This window comes from Heterodontus francisci, chromosome 5 (assembly GCF_036365525.1).
Source record: "Heterodontus francisci isolate sHetFra1 chromosome 5, sHetFra1.hap1, whole genome shotgun sequence".
NCBI classification, from domain to species: Eukaryota; Metazoa; Chordata; class Chondrichthyes; order Heterodontiformes; family Heterodontidae; genus Heterodontus; species Heterodontus francisci.
Genome location: NC_090375.1, coordinates 47761940 through 47777846, shown reverse-complemented (window position 1 = coordinate 47777846; position 15907 = coordinate 47761940). Strand labels below are relative to the sequence as shown.

General features: G+C 43.7%; 1 protein-coding gene across 2 annotated transcripts in view; it reads right to left on the bottom strand.

The window, feature by feature from the left end:
* Positions 1–15907, bottom strand: part of LOC137369822 (CMP-N-acetylneuraminate-beta-galactosamide-alpha-2,3-sialyltransferase 1-like) — a 129158-nt gene that overhangs the window by 32981 nt on the left and 80270 nt on the right. For both annotated transcript variants that reach the window (XM_068031382.1, XM_068031383.1), the window contains exon 3: positions 11454–11647. In XM_068031382.1, the coding sequence (XP_067887483.1) occupies positions 11454–11647 (194 nt within the window). The remainder of the gene's footprint in view (positions 1–11453; positions 11648–15907) is intronic.

Sequence of the window (15907 nt, the reverse complement as noted above, 5' to 3'; positions counted from 1 at the left end):
CAACACAGATCCTTACAGGACACCATTAGTTCATACCCTGCCAATTAGAGTACCTGCTCATTATCCCTACTCTCTGTCTCCTAGCGTTCAGCCACTTTCCTAACCAGGCTGATAATTTGCCTTCAATTCCATGAGCTTCAACTTTAGCTAACAGTCTCTTATTAGGGACTTTATCAAATGCCTTCTGGAAGTCTATAAAAGTAACAACTATAGACATTCCCCTGCCCACTATTCTAGTCACTTCTTCAAAAAATTCAATCAGATTCAGCTCATCATATTACCTGTCCTTTGAGTTCACTGCCGTCTTATCCTCCCTAAATCACTCCCTGCATGTAAACTCCCCAATGCATACTCACAACCACCCCCTTAACCTTGCCATCTCACATGGTCTTGCTAGTCCCAATATATCAATCACAGATAAGGCCATCTTTGACACTTTCTTGTATCGCTCTCCACCAACATCCCCCTTCCACACCCCAAAGCTCCTTTTGTGTCTGCCTGTAAATTATTAGGCACTTAATGTTACTAACCAGTGCACTAATTGTTAAAATACAGCTATTATAAACTAACAACTGATTTATTATCATAAACGAACATTTAGCTTTATTAGAACCCTTCTTTGTAGTGCAGAGCTACAGACCAAATGCTGAAAGGTGGGATTAGAATAGGTGGATCGTTTTTCAGCTGGCACAGACACGATGGGCCAAGTAGCCTCTTTCAGTGCCTTAGACTTTCTATGATTTCTATTAGTATAGCAAAGTGGAAAAACTTAGAAATATGGCACAGTATGGACTAGATGTCAAGGCAGAGGGATTCTGGGAGATTATGTCAAGTTTTAAAAGGCTTACTTGCAGCAAAAGTGTGAGACCTTGAGAGCAGACAGTGAAAACAGCTTCTACGTAGCTTTGTCTCAGTGAGAAAGACATCCTCGAAATGTAAAAGTATTGAGATGATGTAGTCAACACTTGCGCAAATCCGAAAGGTTAGCAACCATCACAAAAAGATCCTTGGTTGGTTAAAAAAGGCATCCTTTAATACAAGACTAATCACTGATTGGGAGAGGGGAAGGTTAACTGGAAAGCTGCCAGGATAAAAGAAGTCCTGTCTTTGATACTGTACGGCAGATAATTTTGAACAACAAGAAACAAGAGAGAGACTGACAAGGAAAACTTGAAGACCAAAAGCTGTAAGAGAAAGAGTTGTGCGCTCTGCCGTCCAGTCTCTAATATGGGTAGTATCTGTGTTAGACTGTTAATTACTGCCTGAATTTGTGACTATGGTTTATCTGAAAACTTAACAAACTTGGTTTTACCTTTATGTCAATAAAGTCAATTCATAACAATCTTTGTGCTGCCACCTTAGAATGGGGTATAAAACACCCCTATCTTATCAAATCTTACACCCCCTGCAACAACCTATCCCCAATTTACTAACAACTGCATTTTAAAATCCTAACTGTCTAGCTTTTGGCCCTTAGATCACCATAACATTCTGCACCCTCATGTCCACCTTTGATTCCTTAGTCCCCAATAAAACCATTCCTCTCTCTCACCCTAGCCATTCCCTTAAGTCCAAGGGTCGCAGACTTGAAAGAATATCACATACAGCTGGTTCATCCAGTCACTGCCAAATCTGGCTGGCCCACATAAAGCACTCTCAGCTTCTGCTCGAGTCTGCTAAAACTGCACACTATTCCAGGATCATCCTGTAATGCACAGATAACCCCAGGCTTCTTTTCTCTACTGCAAACTGTCTTCTTAAACCACTCCCCTGCCTCCTTCATCCACATCTTCAACAATAAGTGCAAGGAGCTCATGGACTTTTGTCACTAAGATTGAGACCATCCGATCAGCTGCCTCTAGCCCACTGGGCTGAACATCCTCTAATGCTCCCACCTGCCCCTATGCCTGAACTCGCATCTTTCTCTAGTTTCCCTCCTATCTTCCCTCATGCCGAGACCCACCTTCTGTTCCCTCAACCCTATTCCCACTAAACTGCTGACCACCCAACTTCCCCTCCTAGTCCCCATGTTAGCCGATATTGTAAATGGTTCTCTCTCTTCAGGTGCTATCCCTCTCTCCTTTAAATCTGCTGTCATCACCCCTCTCCTTAAAAGCCAACTCTTGACTGCTTCCGTCCTTACAACTACCACCCCACTTCCAAACTCCTGTTCCTCCCCAAAGTCCTTGAACATGTCGCATCCCAAATCAATGCCCATCTTTCCCGAACCTGCTTAAATCCCTCCAATCAGGTTTCCGCCCCTGCCACAATACTGAAATAGCACTTATCAAAGTCACAAATGACTTCCTATGTGTCTGTGACTGAGGTAAACTTTCCCTCCTCTTCCTTCTCAACCTGTCTACAGCCTTTGATGTGGTTGACCACACCATTCTCGTCTAATGTCTCTCCACTGTCATCCAGCTGAATGGGATTGCTCTCGCCTGGCTCCAATCGTATCTAACTGTAGCCAGAAAATCATTTGCAATGGCTTCTCTTCCCACTCCTGCACCATTAACTCTATCCTTGGCCTCTTCCTATTTCTCATTTACACGCTGCCCTGCAACAATATCATCCAAAAGCACAGCCTTAGTTTTCACATTTACACTAATGACACCCAATTTTACCTCACTACTATCTCTCAACTCCTCCACTGTTGCTAAATTATCAGACTACTTATCTGAAATATGGTACTGGATGAGCAGCTATCTCCTCCATTTAAATACTAGGAAAAGTAGTTCCCTAGCTACCGGATCCATCCCTCTCCCTGTCTGTCTGAGACTAAACAAGACAACAACGTTAGTTTCATATTTGACCCCGAGATGAGCTTCCAACCACATATCTGCGCCATCAGTAAGTCGCCTATCTCCACCTCCATATCGCCCAGCTTTGCCCTACTTCAGTTCATCTGCTGCTGAAAACTACATTCATGCCTTCAGTACCTCTAGACTTGACTATTCCAATGCACTCCCGGCTGGTCTCCCATATTCTAACCGTTGTGAACTTGAGGTCATCCAACAAACTCTGCTGCCCATGTCTTAACATGCACCAAACCCCGTTCCCCTATCACCTCTGTGTTCGCTGACCTACTTTGCCTCCCCGTCAAGCAACATCTTGATAATAAAATTCTCATTCTTGTTTTCAGATCCCTCTATGGCCTCACCCCTCCTCATCTTTAATCTCCTCCAGCCCCAGCTTCCTCCACTCTCCTCTAATTCTTGAGTATCCCCAATTTTTAATCACTCCACCATTGGTGGCTGTGCCTTCAATTACCTAGGCCCTAAGCTCTGGAATTCCTTCCCTACACCTGTCTGCCTCACTTGCTCATTTGACCCAATATCTCCTTACGTCGCTCAGTATCATATTTTTATTTTATAATGCTCCTGTGAAGCACCTTGGGGCATTTTAATTAGGTTCAAGGTGCTATATAAGTTGATGTTGTCAGTGTTATGATCTCAGTGAGGCTGTTAATGTTAAAACATGAGATATGAGCTCCTCAAACCAATTTAAAGACTTACACAACAAGATTTCACATTTTAAGACTTTCAATATAACAACTAAACTGAAAGAAATCCTCATTAACTAAATAGTACTTTGTAAGTAGCTGATAACCCAAGTTACAAAGATACTTTCTTCACTTATTAAAACACTTGAAAACCTCATACCACACTTATATGTTTCACAGTCCTCCTTGATGGTGAAATCTTTGCATCTAAAGTCCAAAACTCCTCCCAGTTGCAATGGGTTGGGTCGCACAGACCTTTCTCAAAGTCAGTGTCCTCTTCGATCACTTCTCCGAGCACTTTTGACCTGGACCTCCATGAATAAGGTGATCTCTGGTGATCCTGTTGGTCTTTTACTTCTCTGTAAATCTCAACTTTCAAAATAGGTTCATGTTTTCACAGCCTTTTGCTGTATCGGTCTTCTGAGAGCAGGAGTTCCCTCTCCTCTCTGAGGCTACCACCGCGGGTCTTCTTCCGGTCTTCCTTACAGCCTGGCTGCCTTCCAAAAATCTGTTGAATTTATCTAAAATCTGAACATCAATAGCCTGATGGTCACTGACCTGAAACGTTAACTCTGCTTCTCTCTCCATTGATGCTGCCAGACCTGCTGAGTATTTACAGCATTTCTTGTTTTTATTGCAGAGTCCACAAGTCTGCTACAGCAGAGCCACCTAGGGTTTCCATTGTTTCCAGGTGTTAGCCACTTGTACTTACATTTCCAGAACCACTGACTCCTTATTTACGATCTGAAAGTCTGGGAGGGTGAAACTCATTGTTCTTCAGGTGTTATACCCCTGCGGTCTCTTATTTTTGAAAAGGTCTTTGATCTGGGTTCTTTGTTATCCTGGTAACCAAGATCCTTGCCTTGTCTTGAAGTAGAGTGATATGAGGTCAACTGACGTCTTCTGGTTCCATCTCAAACTTTTAAAAATCATGCTACAAAGTCCAGCGTTCACAACAGTCAGGCATGACCTACCCTTTACAAATCTATGCTGGCTCTCTCTGATCAACTGAACATTCTGAAAGTTTTCAGTTACCCGATCCTTAAATATAGACACTAGCAATTTCGTAAGAGGTTTGTAAATTCCCCGTTCTGATAAAAGGTTATTGACCTGAAATGTTAATTCTGTTGCTTTCTCCACAGATGCTGCCAGACTTAATGAGTATTTCCAGCATTTGCTGCTAATTATAAATTGCCCAGACTCTCTCACTTTTCTCAAATAGTACAATGTTCCAATTACATTTTCCAAATTGAGAGAACTTTGAAAGTTAGGGCATCTGCAATGTTCTCACCTGCTTCTTTTAAAACCTTGGGGTGGAAACCATAACTGAAAGGCTTTCTTTCTGTCTATAATTGGTCTCAGTGTTTTTAGCATTCAGTGACTACAGCCATACTGATCAGGACTGACGATGAGGAGAGATTGAGTCGGTTAGGATTATATTCGCTGGAGTTCAGAACAAAGAACAAAGAACAAAGATAATTACAGCACAGGAACAGGCCCTTCGGCCCTCCAAGCCTGCGCCGATCCAGATCCTCTCTCTAAACATGTCGCCTATTTTCTAAGGTTCTGTATCTCTTTTCTTCCTGCCCATTCATGTATCTGTCTTGATACATCTTAAAAGACGCCATCGTGCCCGCATCTACCACCTCCGCTGGCAACGCGTTCCAGGCACCCACCACCCTCTGCGTAAAGAACTTTCCATGCATATCCCCCCTAAACTTTTCCCCTTTCAATTTGAACTCGTGTCCTCTAGTAATTGAATCCCCCACTCTGGGAAAAAGCCTCTTGCTATCCACCCTGTCTATACCTCTCATGATTTTGTACACCTCAATCAGGTCCCCCCTCAACCTCCGTCTTTCTAATGAAAATAATCCTAATCTACTCAACCTCTCTTCATAGCTAGCGCCCTCCATTCCAGGCAACATCCTGGTGAACCTCCTCTGCACCTTCTCCAAAGCATCTACATCCTTTTGGTAATGTGGCGACCAGAACTGTACGCAGTATTCCAAATGTGGCCGAACCAAAGTCCTATACAACTGTAACATGACCTGCCAACTCTTGTACTCAATACCCCGTCCGATGAAGGAAAGCATGCCGTATGCCTTCTTGACCACTCTATTTACCTGCGTTGCCACCTTCAGGGAACAGTGGACCTGAACACCCAAATCTCTCTGGACATCAATTTTCCCCAGGACTTTTCCATTTACTGTATAGTTCACTCTTGAATTGGATCTTCCAAAATGCATCACCTCGCATTTGCCCTGAGGGACAGGTATATACCGCAGGGCAAGAATTATAGCTGGGGGAAAGGAAATTATGACGCGATTAGGCAAGATTTAGGATGTGTAGGATGGGGAAGGAAACTGCAGGGGATGGGCACAAACGAAATGTGGAGCTTATTCAAGGAGCAGCTAATGCGTGTCCTTGATAAGTATGTACCTGTCAGGCAGGGAGGAAGTTGTCGAGCGAGGGAGCCGTGGTTTACTCAAGAAGTTGAAGCGCTTGTCAAGAGGAAGAGGGCGGCTTATGTTAGGATGAGACGTGAAGGCTCAGTTAGGGCGTTTGAGAGTTACAAGCTAGCCAGGAAGGATCTAAAGGGAGGGCTAAGAAGAGCAAGGAGAGGACACGAGAAGTCATTGGCGGATAGGATCAAAGAAAACCCTAAGGCTTTCTATAGGTATATCAGGAATAAACGAATGATAAGAGTTAGAACAGGGCCAATCAAGGATAGTAGTGGGAAGTTGTGTGCGGAATCAGAGGAGATAGGGGAAGCGTTAAATGAATATTTTTCGTCAGTATTTACAGTAGAAAAAGAAAATGTTGCCGAGGAGATTACTGAGATACAGCCTACTAGGCTAGATGGGATTGAGATTCACAAGGAGGAGGTGTTAGCAATTTTGGAAAGAGTGAAAATAGATAAGTCCCCTGGGCCAGATGGGATTTATCCTAGGATTCTCTGGGAAGCCAGGGAGGAGATTGCAGAGCCGTTGTTGTTGATCTTTATGTCGTCATTGTCGACAGGAGTAGTGCCGGAGGACTGGAGGATAGCAAATGTTGTCCCCTTGTTCAAGAAGGGGAGTAGAGACAGCCCTGGTAATTATAGACCTGTGAGCCTTACTTCGGTTGTGGGTAAAATGTTGGAAAAGGTTATAAGAGACAGGATTTATAATCATCTTGAAAAGAATAAGTTCATTTGCGATAGTCAGCACGGTTTTGTGAAAGGTAGGTCGTGCCTCACAAACCTTATTGAGTTTTTCGAGAAGGTGACCAAACAGGTGGATGAGGGTAAAGCCGTGGATGTGGTGTATATGGATTTCAGTAAGGCGTTTGATAAGGTTCCCCACGGTAGGCTATTGCAGAAAATACGGAAGTATGGGATTGAAGGTGATTTAGAGCTTTGGATCAGAAATTGGCTAGCTGAAAGAAGACAGAGGGTGGTGGTTGATGGCAAATGTTCATCCTGGAGTTTAGTTACTAGTGGTGTACCGCAAGGTTCTGTTTTGGGGCCACTGCTGTTTGTCATTTTTATAAATGACCTGGATGAGGGTGTAGAAGGGTGGGTTAGTAAATTTGCGGATGACACGAAGGTCGGTGGAGTTGTGGATAGTGTCGAAGGGTGTTGTAGGGTACAGAGGGACATAGATAGGCTGCAGAGCTGGGCTGAGAGATGGCAAATGGAGTTTAATGCGGAGAAGTGTGAGGTGATTCACTTTGGAAGGAGTAACAGCAATGCAGAGTACTGGGCTAATGGGAAGATTCTTGGTAGTGTAGATGAGCAGAGAGATCTTGGTGTCCAGGTACATAAATCCCTGAAAGTTGCTACCCAGGTTAATAGGGCTGTTAAGAAGGCATATGGTGTGTTAGCCTTTATTAGTAGGGGGATCGAGTTTCGGAGCCACGAGGTCATGATGCAGCTGTACAAAACTCTGGTGAGGCCGCACCTTGAGTATTGCGTGCAGTTCTGGTCACCGCATTATAGGAAGGATGTGGAAGCTTTGGAAAGGGTGCAGAGGAGATTTACTAGGATGTTGCCTGGTATGGAAGGAAGGTCTTACGAGGAAAGGCTGAGGGACTTGGGGTTGTTTTCGTTAGAGAGAAGGAGGAGGAGAGGTGACTTAATAGAGACATACAAGATAATCAGAGGGTTAGATAGGGTGGATAGTGAGAGTCTTTTTCCTCGGATGAGGATGGCAAACACGAGGGGACATAGCTTTAAGTTGAGGGGTGAAAGATATAGGACAGATGTCAGAGGTAGTTTCTTTACGCAGAGAGTAGTAGGGGCGTGGAACGCCCTGCCTGCAACAGTAGTAGACTCGCCAACTTTAAGGGCATTTAAGAGGTCATTGGATAGACATATGGATGAAAATGGAATAGTGTAGGTCAGATGGTTTCACAGGTCGGCGCAACATCGAGGGCCGAAGGGCCTGTACTGCGCTGTAATGTTCTATGTTCTATGTTCTATGAACTCCATCTGCCATTTCTCTGCCCAACTCTCCAATCTATCTATATTCTGCTGTATTCTCTGACAGTCCCCTTCACTATCTGCTACTCCACCAATCTTAGTGTCGTCTGCAAACTTGCTAATCAGTCCACCTATACTTTCCTCCAAATCATTAATGTATATCACAAACAACAGTGGTCCCAGCACGGATCCCTGTGGAACACCACTGGTCACACGTCTCCATTTTGAGAAACTCCCTTCCACTGCTACTCTCTGTCTCCTGTTGCCCAGCCAGTTCTTTATCCATCTAGCTAGTACACCTTGGACCCCATGCGCCTTCACTTTCTCCATCAGCCTGCCATGGGGAACCTTATCAAACGCCTTACTGAAGTCCATGTATATGACATCGACAGCCCTTCCCTCATCAATCAACTTTGTCACTTCCTCAAAGAATTCTATTAAGTTGGTAAGACATGACCTTCCCTGCACAAAACCATGTTGCCTATCACTGATAAGCCCATTTCCTTCCAAATGGGAATAGATCCTATCCCTCAGTATCTTCTCCAGCAGCTTCCCTACCACTGACGTCAGGCTCACCGGTCTATAATTACCTGGATTATCCCTGCTACCCTTCTTAAACAAGGGGACAACATTAGCAATTCTCCAGTCCTCCGGGACCTCACCCGTGTTTAAGGATGCTGCAAAGATATCTGTTAAGGCCCCAGCTATTTCCTCTCTCGCTTCCCTCAGTAACCTGGGATAGATCCCATCCGGACCTGGGGACTTGTCCACCTTAATGCCCTTTAGAATACCCAACACTTCCTCCCTCCTTATGCCGACTTGACCTAGTGTAATCAAACATCTGTTCCTAACCTCAACATCCGTCATGTCCCTCTCCTCGGTGAATACCGATGCAAAGTACTCGTTTAGAATCTCACCCATTTTCTCTGAGTCCAAGCATAACACTCCTCCTTTGTCCTTTAGTGGGCCAATCCTTTCTCTAGTTACCCTCTTTCTCCTTATATATGAGTAAAAGGCTTTGGGATTTTCTTTAACCCTGTTTGCTAAAGATATTTCATGACCCCTTTTAGCCCTCTTAAGAGTGAGAGGGGGATCTCATAGAAACAGGGTAAATGCAGGAAGGATGTTCCTGACGGTGGGAGAGTCCAGAACCAGGGGTCATAGTCTAAGGATACGGGGTAAACCTTTCAGGACTGAGATGAGGAGAAATTTCTTCACCCAGAGAGTGGTGAATCTGTGGAATTCGCTGCCACAGAAAGCAGTTGAGGCCAAAACATTGTATGTTTTCAAGAGGAGTTAGATATAGCTCTTGCGTCTAAAGGGATCAAAGGGTATAAAGCGAAAGTAGGAACAGGTTACTGAGTTGCATGATCAACCATGATCATAATGAATGGCGGAGCAGGCTCGAAGGACCGAATGGCCTCCTCCTGCTCCTATTTTCTATGTTTTCTATGAAGCTCTGGGTTTCTGTCTCTGGGCTATGCTTAGATAATCTTAGCGCGGGCAGCAATTTTGTGAGGTTATATCTCTAGCAGTAGATTAGTCTGCTGAGGTCCATCAATGAAAAATTGTCACTTGATTAAGGTACTCAAGGATAACTGGCATCTGTGGAACTGTACCTCAGTGAGAATCAACACTTTAGGAGAGGAGAGGCAGGAGTAGGAGAAATAGGAGTAAACAAAATAATAGGCTATGAACATGCTGAATTGAGTATTAAGCACAGCTTGAGTGCTAAACCATGCAGATCAGGAAGGTTCCATGTTTGATTCTTGATCTGTGCTAAAATTGGAAGGTTAGAGAAAAGATTAGCACAGTTCCCATGCAAACATGACACACACATTTATAAATCAATCCATATTGTCGGGGTGCATAAAATGACCTCTCTTAATGGTGCAAACGAAACCTGGGACCTTCTTGATGTACAGCTTCACTGCACAAAGCATTACCCAATGAGCCACTGTAATAGCCTGCTGTTTTACTTAATCTCAGCTGGAGCAATGGCTGGGATGTCTCAAAACACTTCACATACAACAAATTACTTTGAATTGCAGTGGTAGTTATGTAGGAGAACACAGGAGCCATTTTTCATAGAACAAAATCCCACAAGCAACAATGGGATGAATGAGCTGTTCAACTATTTAGGTTCTTTTGCTTGAGAAAGGGTTGTGGCCAGGACAGTGGGAGAACTCTCTGCTTGTCTATGAATAGTGCATTAAGATCTTTAATACTTACCTGAGCCAGATATCTGTTTCAGGTGGATTTTTTGCCCTTATTTGTTCATGGGATGCAGGTGTCACTGACTAGGCCAGTATTTATTGCCCATCCCCAATTGTCCTTCAACTAAGTGACTTGTTAGGCCATTTAAGAGTCAACCAAATTGCTTTGGGTCTGGAATCACATGTTGGCCAGACCAGGTAGACAGCAGATTTCCTTCCCTAAAGGACATTAGTAACCCAGATGGGTTTTTTTCACAACAATCAATAATGGTTTCATGGTCACCATTAGTTTAGTTTAGTTTAGTTTAGAGATACAGCACTGAAACAGGCCCTTCGGCCCACCGAGTCTGTGCCGACCATTAACCACCCATTTATACGAATCCTACACTAATCCCATATTCCTGTCACATCCCCAACTGTCCCTATATATTTCCCTACCACCTACCTATACTAGGGGCAATTTATAATGGCCAATTAACCTATCAACCTGCAAGTCTTTGGCATGTGGGAGGAAACCGGAGCACCCGGAGGAAACCCACGCAGACACAGGGAGAACTTGCAAACTCCGCACAGGCAGTACCCAGAATCGAACCCGGGTCCCTGGAGCTGTGAGGCTGCGGTGCTAACCACTGCACCACTGTGCCGCTTTTTATTTCAAATTTCACCATCTGCCATGGTGAGATTTGAACCCACATCCCCAGAGCACTTGCCTGAGCTTCTGCATTGTTAGTCCAGTGACATTGCCAATACGCCACGATCTCCTCGAGAAGATCCCTACTTAAAGTCTCATCAGAAGGGCAGGTCCTCTGTTAATGCAGCACTCTCAGTGGTGCACTGGAGTGTCATCTCACAATGTTGAGTTCTATATCCTGGAATGTGGCTCAACCCCACAACATTCTGACCCAGAGGTGAGAGTGCCAACTAAACCAAGTTTGTCTCTGATTCAGATCACTAGTAGTTGACAAGCCCAATCTAAGTAATTGAACAAATATCAGAACCACTTAGAGAAACATTTTATTATGAGGTACATTCCCTTTGGGGAGAAGTTGAGCTTTGTGTTCAAGGTTTGTGTACTTTGTTTTTGCCTTCCAATTTCTTTCCTACTCTCCTTTAGCAGCCTATATGAAAGAAATAAAAAGCATTTCACAGTGGTTTGAGAAATTCTATTGCAGGTATGACATCATTAGCACTATTTTATTTGAATTCTGAATTTGCTTTTTACATCTCCCCTAATAAGTAGGCAATGTACCGATGTTAGCACCAAGTGACTTACCTCATGACAAAATTATTAGAGTCAATTGATGGTCCATAATTGGATCCTTTTAAGTTTCCAGAATTTCCTACGACAGCACATGTCCTACATCTGTTTGGTCCCTGGTCCATGAACAAGTTCTCTCCTGGAAACAGCTTAAATAATTCTTTCATTACGATGTTAATATCGGATGGGTTTTTTTCATGTTGAAGCCTCTATGGTAGGTAATATTTGAAAAAAAAAGTGATTTATTAGTTTATGCCTAACAATATTACAGCACATCATAGAATAATACAAGGGGGCTACTGGGCTCATCAAGTCTGCACCAGCTGTTTTGAACCGTAATCCAGTTAATCCCATTCTTATACTCTATATATTCGGCAATTTGTTTCTCCTTCAATTATTTATCCAATTCCCTTTTGAAGGCTACTATTGAATCTATATCCTCCACCCTATCAGGCAGTGGATTCCAAATCCTAATGAATCGTTACATAAAAAAGTTGTCCTCCTGTCACCTCTAGCTCTTTTGCCCATCACCTTAAATCTATGCCCTCTTATTATCTATCCTTCAGCCATTGGAATAGTTTCTCTTTATTTACAGTATCTAAACTGTTCATGATTTTAAACACCCCTTTCAAATCCTCTTAACCTTCTCTGCTCCAAGGAGAACAGCCCCAGCTTCTCCAGTCTATCCACATAACTGCGATTCCCTCATCCCTGGAACCTCTCCAAAGCCTTTATGATCCCTTAACGTGTGGTGCCCAGAATTGGACACAATACTCCAGTTGGGGTTGAACTAGTATCATACAGGTTTAGCATAACTTCCTGGCTTTTGCATTGTATTCCTCTATTTATAAAGCCCAGGATCCCATAAGCTTTATTGACTGATTTGTTAACCTGTCCTACCACCTTCAGAGGTATGTGCACAAATACTCCCAGGTCTCTCTGTTCTTGCACTTCCTTTAAAATTATAGCATTTAGCAAGTATTGTCTACCTCAATCTTTCTACCAAAATATTTCACAATTTTCTGTTTTGAATTTCACCTCGTTCCATTTTTATCGATCTAATAGTAGCCAGAGAATCACTTGCAATGACTTCTCTTCCAGCTCCCGCACCGTTATCTCTTGTGTTCCCCAAGGATCTATCCTCGGCCCCTTCCTATTCCTCTTCTACATGCTGCCCCTAGGTGACATCATCTGAAAGAACAGTGATAGTTTCCATAATTATGATGACGATACCTAGCTCTACCTCAGCACCACCACTCTTGATTCCTCCACTCTTGCTAAATTATCAGACTGCTTATTCGTCATCCAGTGCTGGATGAGTAGAAATTTCCTCCAATTAATTATTGAAAAGACCGAAGCCATTGCTTATGGTCCAAGCTCTAAACTCCATTCCCTAGCCACTGACTCCATCCCTCTCACTGGCAACAGTCTGAGACTAAACCAGTCTGTTTGCAACCATGATGTATCATTTGACCCCGCGATAAGCTTCCAACCTTTTATTTGCACCATCACTAAGACTACCTATTTCCACCTCCATCCCTGTCTCAGCGCATCTGCTGCTGAAACCCTCATTCATGCCTTTGTTGCCTCTAGACTTGACTATTCCAACAAACTCCTGGCTGTTCTCCCACATTCTATTTTCCATAAACTTGAGGTCTTTCAAAACTCTGCTGCCCCTGTCTCAACTCACATCAAGTCCCATTCACTTATCACCCCGTGTACGCTGTCTTGATTTTAAAATTCTCATCCATGTTTTCAATCTCTCCATGGCCTCACCCATCCCTATCTTTGTAATCTTCTCCAGCCCTACAACCCTCTGAGAGTGCTGCACTCCTCTATTTCTAGCTTCTTGAACATCCCAAGATTTTAATTGTGCCACCATTGGTGGCCACGCCTTCGGTTGCCTAGGCCTCAAGCTCTGGAATGTCCTCATTATACCTCTCTGCCTCACTTTCCTCCTTTGATACTCCTTAAAACATACCTCTTTGATCAAGCTTTTGATCATCTGACTAATTTGAAAGGTGGAGTTTCACCAAGATAGTACCTCTGCCTGGTGATGCAGCCAGCTCCAATTTGAAAGAGGCCGACCTGACCCTTGTGTGGCTTGGTGTCCTATTTTGTTTTATAAAGCTCCTGTGAAGTGCCTTGGGACGTTTTATTACATTACAGGTGTTACATAAATATATGTTGTTATTGCCATGTGTCCACCCGTTCCACGAGCCTATCTATGTCCTGTTGAAGTCTATCACAATCTTCCTCATTGTTTACTACACTTCCAAGTGCTTGTCTCAGTGGCTGTTAATTTTCTGCTAGATTATTGATTCTAAGAATTTCCCCAGCACCAATGTTAAACTGATAGGCCTGGAATTGCCAGGTTTATTCTTCTCTTCTTTAAACAAGGGTGTAACATTTGCAATCTCCCATTCTTTGGCATATGTAGAAATACTGCAAACGAGACATGACGTCCTGTGACATTGATCACAAGTCGTGGGAGTCAGTTACTAGTGATCGCCAGAGCTAGCGGGCAGCCATAAAGTCAAAGAACAAAGAACAAAGAAAATTACAGCACAGGAACAGCCCCTTCGGCCCTCCAAGCCTGCGCCGATCCAGATCCTCTATCTAAACATGTCGCCTATTTTCTAAGGGTCTGTATCTCTTTTCTTCCTGCCCATTCATGTATCTGTCTAGATACATCTTAAAAGACGCTATCGTGCCCGCATCTACCACCTCCGCTGGCAACGCGTTCCAGGCACCCACCACCCTCTGCGTAAAGAACTTTCCACGCATATCCCCCCTAAACTTTTCCCCTTTCACTTTGAACTCGTGTCCTCTAGTAATTGAATCCCCCACTCTGGGATAAAGCCTCTTGCTATCCACCCTATCTATACCTCTCATGATTTTGTACACCTCAATCAGGTCCCCCCTCAACCTTCGTCTTTCTAATGAAAATAATCCTAATCTATAGTGTCGGGGCTAAAGTGTGGCGAGTCGAAAAGACTTAGCAGTTGGCAGGAAAAAAGACAGAAGCGCAAGGGGAGAGCCAACTGTGTAACAGCCCCGACAACCAATTATATCTGCAGCACCTGTGGAAGAGTCTGTCACTCTAGTATTGGCCTTTATAGCCACTCCAGGCGCTGCTTCACAAACCACTGACCACCTCTAAGCACTTACCTATTGTTTCTCGAGACAAGGAGGCCAAAGAAGAGAAGAAGAAACACATATAGATTAACTTTATCTTAACGGTGTATTTGGTGTCCAAAGAGGAATTTAATGTAGTAAGGTTCGATAGAAATCAATAAAGATGGAGCAAACATACTATGGATTGGCCCATTGTGCAGAAGGACTGAGGCTGTCTTCTGATGGGCTGGCTCACACGGAGGTGTAAATATTTTGTTAACTTGTAGTTTTGGAAATAATTTTGACTTTGGACTAATTGAAATCAATCGAAATGAAAGTCAGGATATATAATGGGTGGTTGAATTGAGATAGGTTATTTTACACTAACTCTCAAAGATAAAATTAGCCTCTGAGTTGTAGCTTTCATGACTTCAAATGTCCAAAGTGCTTCGAAGCTAATAAGTTACTTTTACAGTACAATCACTGTTATTTGATGGGTAAACATAGCAACACCTGCACAAAGCAAAGTCCTTCAACAGCCTATGGGACAGATTATCTGTTTTTGATTGTGTTGGCTCAGGTCAAAATGCTTGCCACAATATCATGTATATTGAAGTGATGCAAACCCGTGGGTAGAGGGCAGGAATTCTTCTCCACCAGGTGGAGTTTCACCAAGCGAGCACCTCTGCCTGGTGATGCAGCCAGCTCCAATTTGACAGAAGCCTATCGCCGAGAGTTCAACTCGCCTGCCTATTCCAGGTGATAGCTCCTTTTCTATATGGAACCGTGCTAAATGGGATAGATTTCGAATAGATCTAGCAATGCAAAACTGGGCATCAGCAGCAGCAGAATTATACTCAACCACAATCTGTAACCTCATGGCCTGGCATATCCCCCACTCTACCGTTACCATCAAGCCGGGTCACCAACCCTGGTTCAATGAAGAGTGCAGGAGGGCGTGCCAGGAGCAGCACCAGGCATACCTCAAAATGAGGTGTTAACCTGGTGAATCTACAACACAGCATAAGCAGCCTGCGATAGACAGAGCTAAGTGATCCCATAACCAAAGGATCAGATCTTAGCTCTGCAGTCCTGCCATATCCAGCCGAGAATGGTGGTGGACAATTAAACAACTAACTGGTGGAGGTGGCACCACAAATATCCCCATCTTCAATGATGGGGGAGCCCAGAACATCAGTGCGAAAGACAAGGCTGTAGCATTTGCAACAATCTTCAGCCAGAAGTGCCGACTAGATGATCCATCTCAGCCTCCTCCTGAAGTCCCCAGCATCACAGATGCCAGACTTCAGCCAATTCGATTCACTCCACGTGATATCAAGAGACAACTGAAG